Genomic DNA, 8866 nt, shown 5'->3' on the forward strand with positions numbered 1-8866 from the left:
TTGTGATTTGATTAAACACAAACTAGCACCGTAGCACTTTAATTATTATAGTCTCTTACAGTCTCTTTTTAAGCTGCCACATTGTCAGTGTTAAAATGTCCATGTTAAGATGTTTGTATGTTGATTTTTTTTGTTCTGTTTTTTTTTGGTCTGTTGTTTGAGGTATGGCTTGTTTCTGTGAAGCACAAAACTGTAGCACTGTGCCGACAAATTTCCCCTCGGGGACAATAAAGTTTATTCAATTCCATTCTATAAAATGTGTAGCGTGTAGGATCCCAGCATATATAAATGAATAATATAATGCAAAACAAAAAACCCTGATTTCATCATCAGGGATATTCTCTCAGAAGTTACACAGCTGTTTTCATGGACCTAGTAGTACTCCTCATAAACTGAGCTTCCTGTGTAAGTGTTGGCAGAGTGCCCCTTTAAAGTACATACACAATGCACAAAAAGTGAGAAGAACAGGATGTCATTAGGGGCCCACAAATCATCTTTGCCCCTGGGCCTCCTAGTAGGTTAAAGCAGCCCTGCACAGTACTCCATACAGGACATTTTTAGGAAACACCAAATACAAAACAGCTTAATAATATAATGTGTTTCATTTATTTTAAATAAACACGAAATTATTAACTTTGTGTTTGACTTAAAAATTATGAAAATAATAACATTAAATTGATGACGTCCTCCCTGAAATGGCTGTCTGGCTTTTCTGAAACTCAATAACTTGTTGCCTTACAAGAAGAAGAAACTAATTACATATCACTCCAGTAACCATTGTGCTGCAGACTGTGTGCCAGTGTGTGGAAAGAAAACAGCAGTATATGGTTAAGAGGAAGTAGTGACGCCAAAGGACAGAACAAATGAATGACTAGCAAAAAAGGGAGGGAGCATTGGACGACAAAGAGAAAAGCGATGTAGGAGAGGGGAGGTGAGCAAGACGCTGAAGAATAACACAACCGTCTTTGTCAGTGACAGTTTCAGATGCTGCTGCCTCTGTGAATGCGTGTGTGAGAGGTAGATGGACCGTGCCAGTGAACAATGTGTTAGATAGTTTTCTACAAAACAATATGACATGTTGAGTCACCTTCCAGAAGTACATGTCCTGGTTTTCTTTGTCTCACTGTTGATGTGCGTGACTGTCTGCTGTTTGTTTCTGTGTCTGCATCAGTCTTTTACTTCATGCTCATCACACTGTCTGTTGTAACCATCAGAGGGCGTGTATGCTCCTGTCACTGTTGCCCAATGGGGCGCAAATATACATAGTATAGTGTACAAGATGTGCATGCAAACAGTCCTTTGTGCTCACTAATGAGATGAACCGCGTAAAAGTCATTATCCCTTACTAAGTGTCCCATATTAAAAGGCATCTGTTATGTTTTTGTGATTTCCAGCTCTATATTTTTATTCTGGGACTCCACTAGAGTAGCTTTGCATGATTCACAGTTCGGAAACAATCCTTATTTATCTTACACTTGCCTTTTCTAGTTCATCCTCTGTCTGAAACAAGCGGTTTTAGCTCCTGTCTTTTTAAGCCCCCCTCCCTAAAAGCCTGCTTTCTTCTAATTGGTCAACTTCCGTAAGCCTGCTGAGGACCAGTACATGTCAGCACCACCACATCCTCTTGTCTTGTGCTCGATGTGCATGACAACTTCCTTACTTTATCAGGCACTGAATTTGATGAATTTACTGTTCATTAAACCACATATGAGGCAAGAATTACATTGGAAAAATGCCACTGGAGCGGAGAGTTTCTGGAGACCGGCTCTCACCGATTAATGTACAAAAACACACAATTTTTATAAACTGATGAAACTGGCTCATATTTTATAGAGAAAATATTTTCTGGTTTTCCCTCTGATGTCCTCCAGCTGCTTTGCCTCAACTCTAAAATAAAGGACAGCCTAATACAGAAGGTCCTCTTTAAATCAATAACACTCCAGGATGTTAATAAAGAGAAGCAAATTAAGTGTATTTAAGCCAGCATGAATTGTACAAAAGAGGGCTGCAGTCCAATAACAGGAAAATATTACTTATATTTAATATCTTCACAAACCAGAGAAGAGAGAAATGTGTGTTGTTACCTTGGCAACAGACACACCTCTACTACAAGATCAGCCTTACTAATATCCACTCCGACCTGCTATCAATGTGACGGTGTTGACGTCACGCAGGACAGAATTGCGTAGCCACACCTCCAGCCTGTGGTTGCGCAAATGCTGCTATCTTGCTCTATGTGGTGGGAGACAACCTGAAATAAACTGATTGCACTTTCAATTAGCTGATCCAAATTAGCCGATTGAAATCAGTTTATTTGAGGGTGTCTCCCACCACAGAGAGGAAAATAACAACACTGTAGCTGGTAGGTGCAGTGACGCACTCCTCAGTTGGAAATAAACAGTGGATCCAAGCCGGCCAGAGAGTGGATAAAGTGAGATACAGCAGGACGCAGAGGGACAGATAAAGACAGACATACAGATGGACAGAGAGACGGGTTGGCAGATGTGTCAGAGTGGGTGTGGGCCGGGGAAGCCTCGGTTTGTTTCTGTGTGGGGATTACACAAACACGACGTAGGAATCGTCACATTCATTGAGGAGATGGTGCCTACGCAGTACCACAAACCTGCTGTGTGGGTGACTGGCACAACACGGATTGACTGACACTGACTCGTGGCATTTAGACAAAGTTGTGCCTCGGCAGGCAGGCATGCAAATACACATCTACGGACACACACACACTTGCACAGCTGATATTGTGGGTGTGTTTGAAGGCCTGTGAGGTGCTGGTCCCGGATGGCCAGTGGGCACTGAAGCTCATCCACAAGTCCAGATAAGGACAAATCAGGAGGTGTGAGGGAACAACACACACACCGTGTAATGGATCCCCTCAATTACTCATTTGTTTATCATTGCCTGTGGCTCAGTTGGCTTTGTGCAGAATGAAGCTTCTGTATACAAACTGTGTGTGTGTACTGTACTGTATGCGTGTCGATGTGTGTGTGCGTGTGTGTGGCCATGCATACGCCCTTATGTGTGACTGTTTCTTCCCTCATACACTTGTCTGTTGTGCCACCTGTGTGTTACTATGAATGGGTGCGCTTCTGTTGTCTGCCTCCTCATGGCGCTCAGCCTGAGCAGCAATCTACATTTATTTTCAATGTCAAATCCACAACAAAAGATGGAAAATAATTTTATTCTCCAAGGCCGACTCTGACCTGTTCTATTGCTGCTCACATGGCTGGAAACTCACAATGGATACTGTGAAGATTATTTCCTGTCAGGCACGCAAACTAAATGCCCTTAAGAAACTCTGCCAGTAGAGTTAATTTAAATATACAGCTCCTTTTACATAAGCAAGGACATAACAGAGACACACTACTAGATCAAACTAATCAATGATCAGTTGAGTCATACCTTAAGGAAAAGGAAACAAGAAAGCAAACAAATACAAAACAAAGACTACCTTAAATGCCGATGTCATCTTGAAAGCCTGCATAAGACTTTTGAAATAACTGTAGCATCTTAGTTTCATAGCTTATTCTACACTTTTCCATATTTTCAGTATACTGTGGCTGTGGTGTGGTTCTTTGTGGTATGCTCGTCCTCTACCTTGCTAAGCTTTAATCTCTGGTTGCAGCTGATGTTTTTTTTGTGTTTATGCAGAGCAATACCATCCTCCTCTACTACTGCCAGATACATTTACTTTCTAAATGGTCGGTGGATGATTGAAGAAAACATTGTGACCATTAAGATACAGACACCTGTGATGTAATGCAATAGAGAGCAACAGGCCTGCAAATAATACGGAGTTAGCTGAAATTACTTTTCTCATTTATATTAATGGAAGAGCAAATACCCTCTACAAGCACCAAGCACAAGCTAAGCCTCTAACTGAATAAACATTCAGAGTCTATTAAAGCTTCACAAAGGAGCTAACATTACAGGGATGTTGTGTTGGATTGCATTAAGGGGTTTATTAAAGCGGCAAACTGCATCTTTAAGTTACATTAGGTTTGATCAGTGAGAAGGCAAGTGACAGTTCTATTTATCACACTGTATCATTGTCACAATTGATGCTATCTTGCTATCTTACAACACAAGCAGTGACAGCTTGAGGCACAGACACACAGCAAAACAGACTTGAAGTGGCATGCATATTAAGGCATCTGCTGTGTTTTGCTGTCTTTCTGCTTTCTGGCCTCATTACTAGCCCGTTTCCCCAATTTATGAACATAATTATCAATATTTGAACTAGTGCAATAGAAACAGAGAAATAAGGCCTCAGAGGGATTATATTACATGTTGCTTTGGATAAGCTAATTAAATGTAATGTAAAGTAAAGTCCAATTCACTTCACAGATTTAGTTTAAAGTGATCCAAATGTCCATAAATAGTGACAAAAAACACACACTTCTATCTGACCACTCTTCCCTTTTTTAGCCCCTTAGTGCCATTTCATATCTCCATCATCAAAAGAATTATGTCAGGAGCTATAATTAAAGTACAAACAGCATGATTGGAGCATGTCGTAGTTAACCTCCACAACAAATACTACTCAATCACGGTTGTTTTGAGTGACTCTCTTCTGGCACAGAATTCTCTCATGTGGCTGATTCATAATTCGGGGGCATCCTCCTTTCCTAAGACAGAACCATCCAAGCTTTTTTCTCTATCTCTCTGTCTGGCCTGCAGCGCGCCGGAAACAGACCATAACGGTCTCTGAAGGAGCCAGCCAGGAAACGAGCTGTGTGCGCTCTTCTCCTACCCGTCCTCCGCTCCTCCACAAAGCCCAGTCATCGTTACCGGGCACCGTGCCTTGCCCGACCCCCCTCCCTTTACAGTTTCTACTTTCACTCTATCGCCCTCCCTCCCTCCCTTTCTAATGTGCGTCGAAGAAGTCTCCTCCTCTCACAGAGCCTGAGCGCACGTCTCCAACCAGTCTTTACGCGCGTACAAACTCTCCAAGAGAATCCCTTGCGGTCGGCCCCTCCCCTTTCCGTTTCTTGCCGCCCTCACTCATTCATGACCCGGGATCGGTGACGTAGGAGATTCCACGGTGCCCACTGCCGTAGGCAATACGGGATGGTTGAGTATATATGGGACACTGGTAGCCATCAACCGGCACACTCTCAGTCGCTCCGACTCGGGAACCAGGGCATCAGCGGAGATAGCAGGCTTTACTTCTTAGGCTAACTCGCTTTGGGCTTTGGTTCAGGATGGAAACCTCTTCGATTTTTCGGAGCCGACGATGCTCCATCATGCGCAACTGCAAAAGTAAGTTTCTCTCTGTCTTCTTTGGTTTTGGATACGCCGTGGACACTGCAGACACAGAGCTAATGCTGCTTTTCATTACTTGTGCAACAGTTTCTAAGTTTTTATTCTAAGAACGCTTGATTTACTTTGATATATTTAATGTAACTATCGAAAAAATGCATACATGTTTGGATGGATGATAGAAGATGGAATGGAAACTCGTATTTTCTGTCAGATATTAACTTATTTTATGACTTGTGATAGTCAAATTTGAAAATTTGTAGAGGAATATAATGAGAACTTTTTCTTAACTGTAAGAAATAGTTGCTTTTGACTGAACACATTTCTGAACATGCTGTGCGTAAAGATTGGCGCAAGTGTAGTGCTGAGCTCAAACTTCCCTTTCTGCTGAAACATAGCTGTGAGGTGTTTATCCAGTTATTCTAGATATATTTCCTGATAAAATATGAGTGCAAACGTGCAAATAGCAAAAGAAACATACTGTTTTACCATGCAATACAAAATCAGCGCATATTGTAGATTATATTGACCCGTTAGGACTCAGCAGGCTGGTATAATGTACTGTATAGTAATTGGTGATTTCAGCACCTCGGACAGCTCCCGCTCACCTCTCTCTCTCTCCCTGCTCTCTTCCAGGCGGTCTCTCCCTCTGGTTGGTGGTGTGGCTGGTCCTCGGCAAGCCAAGTCCGGCATCGGCGTGCCCGCATCTTTGCGTGTGCTACCCGACGCCCATGACTGTGAGCTGCCAGGCGCAGAACTTCACCGCTGTCCCGGTCGGAGTGCCCTATGAGTCGCAGCGTGTGTTCCTCCAGAACAACCGGATCACGGAGCTTAGAGTTGGCTCTTTTGGCTTCGGGACTCAGGTAAGAAGAAAACGCCATAGAAATCTTCTATTTTATCATGTTTCTCACATCTAAAGTTAAGTAATATTCACTGTGAAGTAGAATAATCACCGTTCAAATCCTGGGTTTTCTTGCATTAGGTTCTGTGGCTGTTCTCCAACAACATCACGTGGATTGAGGCAGGGGCCTTCAGTGAGCTGAGGGACTTGGAGGAGTTGGATCTGGGAGACAACCCCAGTCTCCACAGGCTGGAGGGGGGAGCCTTCCGCGGCCTAGAGAAGCTCCAGAGCCTCCACATGCACCGCTGCCGGCTCACTGCCCTGCCCCATGACATCTTCCACAAGCTTTACAGCCTGCAGTTCCTCTATTTGCAGGTAGGGGGAGACATATACACACATGCAGATAACTGACACACAGATATACACACATACACATACACACATGCAACCACCCACACAGCATCACAAATGTCCAGTTATTACCAGTCCCAGTGTGTCTGTTCTTATCATGCTAAACCCTCTTCCCTTCTTTTCTTTTCTTCCTCAGGAGAATAATCTTCACTTCCTGCAGGACGACATCTTTTCTGACCTCATCAACCTGAGCCAGCTTTTCCTGCATGGCAACCGTATCCGCACCCTTTCAGAAAACGTATTCCGTGGGCTGGTCAACCTCGACCGTCTTCTCCTCCACGACAATCGTATCAGGCAGGTGAACCGCCGGGCCTTTCGTGACCTCGGCCGCCTGACCATGCTCTTCCTCTTCAACAACTCCCTGGCTGAGCTGCCTAGCCAGACCCTGAGAGACACGCAGGGGATTGAGTTCCTCCGCCTCAACGCCAACCCCTGGTCCTGCGGCTGCGAGGCCCGCGCCCTGTGGGAGTGGTTCCGTGAGGCCCGTGTGTCTTCATCCGAGGTGATCTGCGCCTCTCCTTCCACCCGACGTGGCCAGGACCTCCGCTTCCTTCGTGAGATGGACTTCGCCCTCTGCCCCCTGCCCGACCCTGGCTCCATCGCTGGCTCCACCACCACCACCTTCAGCACTAAAACCCGCTGGTGGTTCCACAAGAACAAGCCCCAATCATCCACGAAAGGTGTCTTTGAGAAGGCTTCAGAAACTGTGAAGGCTGGTTTGTATGGGAAAGGCCCATCCACAACCACATCAGTAGTCAAGTATGAGCTGGGGGAGGAAGAGCTGGCACTGCCCAAACTCGACGCAGAAGAGTACTGGGCAAACTACGGCAACGAGGACTCAGGTGTCACCCTGCGATGCTTCGAGCTTGAATGTCCGCCTGAGTTCGACATGCCACCATCTTCCTCCTCTCCCTCATCCTCCTCACCCTCCTTCCTCTTACTACTAGCCCTTTCTGTTTTCAGCCTCTGCCTCAACCTTCACCTGCTTTTTGGCTGAATCTGACTCTTAGTACCATATCCCTTTCCCCTTCCAGCCTGTTTTATAGGCTGTGAGGCTCCCTGTTAGACTTTCTACACCCCCTTTGCCCGCTTTGCTGTAAGCCAATCCTCAAGGCACAGCGAGGGAGATAGGGGGACGGTTAGATTCTGAATCTACCACCACAGGGCTTAACACCTTTCAGGGCTGCTAAGAGTTCTTTAGCTAAGGTAATATATATCTACAATACTCTACAGGTGTGGCTTTCTGTGTCTCACCTGTATGATGTCATGATTCCCTGCAATCAGGGCTACGAGGGCTGAGGCCATCATCAATATCAGTGCGATTTGATAGCAGTTGTGAATGATGTTGTCAATTTTGTCACCTCAACTTAGTTAAAACTACTAGTGCTATTTGTGCATCCAATTAACTGGCTGCTACGGATACTACAGTTACTGTTAGAATCAGTGCACAGTAATGACAATACTGTAACCACTTAAAGTGTCATGTAAATAGGTATGTACTTTTGTGAGTGTTCAAACTGTTCTTTGTGGTCCAGCACAATCAATTTCATCTCGATCATGGAAATAATTTGCAGGCTAGTGCTTCTATGGGACAGAGCACAATGCACAGTGAGGCTGAGAGTTTACTAAGAGAGAGTTAAGAGAGAGAAATATACTGTGAAGGTGGGAGGAAGGGAAAAGACAGAGAAGGGAATGCAAGCACGTTAGCCAAGAGGGAAGGGTGACAAGAAAAATGGCAGAGGGAGGAGGGGCGGGGAATGTTTTAAAGACACAGGATTAGAAAGAGGAAGAGAAGAAAGGAGGGAGGACAGGGACAGTGTTCATGCAGCAATAAGAGGAGAAGAGGTGAGAATACAGCGAGACACTATGCGAGACAGTGCTGGCGGTAGAAGCAGAAACATGCAGGAGAAAAGTAATATATCCACTCATCAGTAGTTGTTCCATCCATCCAGCTCATCCATCATTCTCTGTAGATATGGTGTCATTTGCGACAACCACACAGGGAAAGAATGCTTCCTGTCAGGAAGCCAGAGATTTTGGTTTTTGGATGTCTTTCTGTGACATATTGATATAATGTATAAAGATTGTTGACTTGGATGCAAATGAAGATCTTATATAAAAAAGATATACCGAATATTTCCTGAATCATGCTGTCTATCATGCTTTTCTTTGGGGCAATATTTGCATAATTTCTAAGATGCACTAATTTTTGTGTTGAAAGAAAAAGAAAAACAAACAACAAATATGGAACAAAACGACTAAAAACAAAAATCCAAAGAGTAGCAGATTGCTGCTGTTTGACTTTATCTGACTAAAGTGGACTAGATAGATAGATAGATA

General features: G+C 44.2%; 1 protein-coding gene across 1 annotated transcript; it reads left to right on the forward strand.

Moving 5' to 3' along the window:
* Positions 1–5158: 5158 nt before the first annotated feature.
* On the forward strand, positions 5159–8652 carry rtn4rl2a (reticulon 4 receptor-like 2 a). The gene is made up of 4 exons (XM_035660571.1): positions 5159–5274; positions 5911–6137; positions 6257–6490; positions 6663–8652. The coding sequence occupies exons 1-4, from the start codon at positions 5217–5219 to the stop codon at positions 7521–7523; spliced, it is 1380 nt and encodes a 459-aa protein (XP_035516464.1). The 5' UTR covers positions 5159–5216; the 3' UTR covers positions 7524–8652.
* Positions 8653–8866: the final 214 nt, after the last annotated feature.

Source organism: Morone saxatilis, unplaced genomic scaffold, assembly GCF_004916995.1.
Source record: "Morone saxatilis isolate NCDOM2014 unplaced genomic scaffold, NCSU_SB_2.0 Contig17, whole genome shotgun sequence".
Taxonomy (NCBI): domain Eukaryota; kingdom Metazoa; phylum Chordata; class Actinopteri; family Moronidae; genus Morone; species Morone saxatilis.

Excerpts from the sequence above, each read along its gene's own strand:
- rtn4rl2a (XM_035660571.1), top strand. The coding sequence starts at position 5,217 with ATGGAAACCTCTTCGATTTTTCGGAGCCGACGATGCTCCATCATGCGC. Across the intron at positions 5,275-5,910 it reads CATCATGCGCAACTGCAAAA|GCGGTCTCTCCCTCTGGTTG; the intron begins GTAAGTTTCTCT and ends GCTCTCTTCCAG. Across the intron at positions 6,491-6,662 it reads TGCAGTTCCTCTATTTGCAG|GAGAATAATCTTCACTTCCT; the intron begins GTAGGGGGAGAC and ends TTTCTTCCTCAG.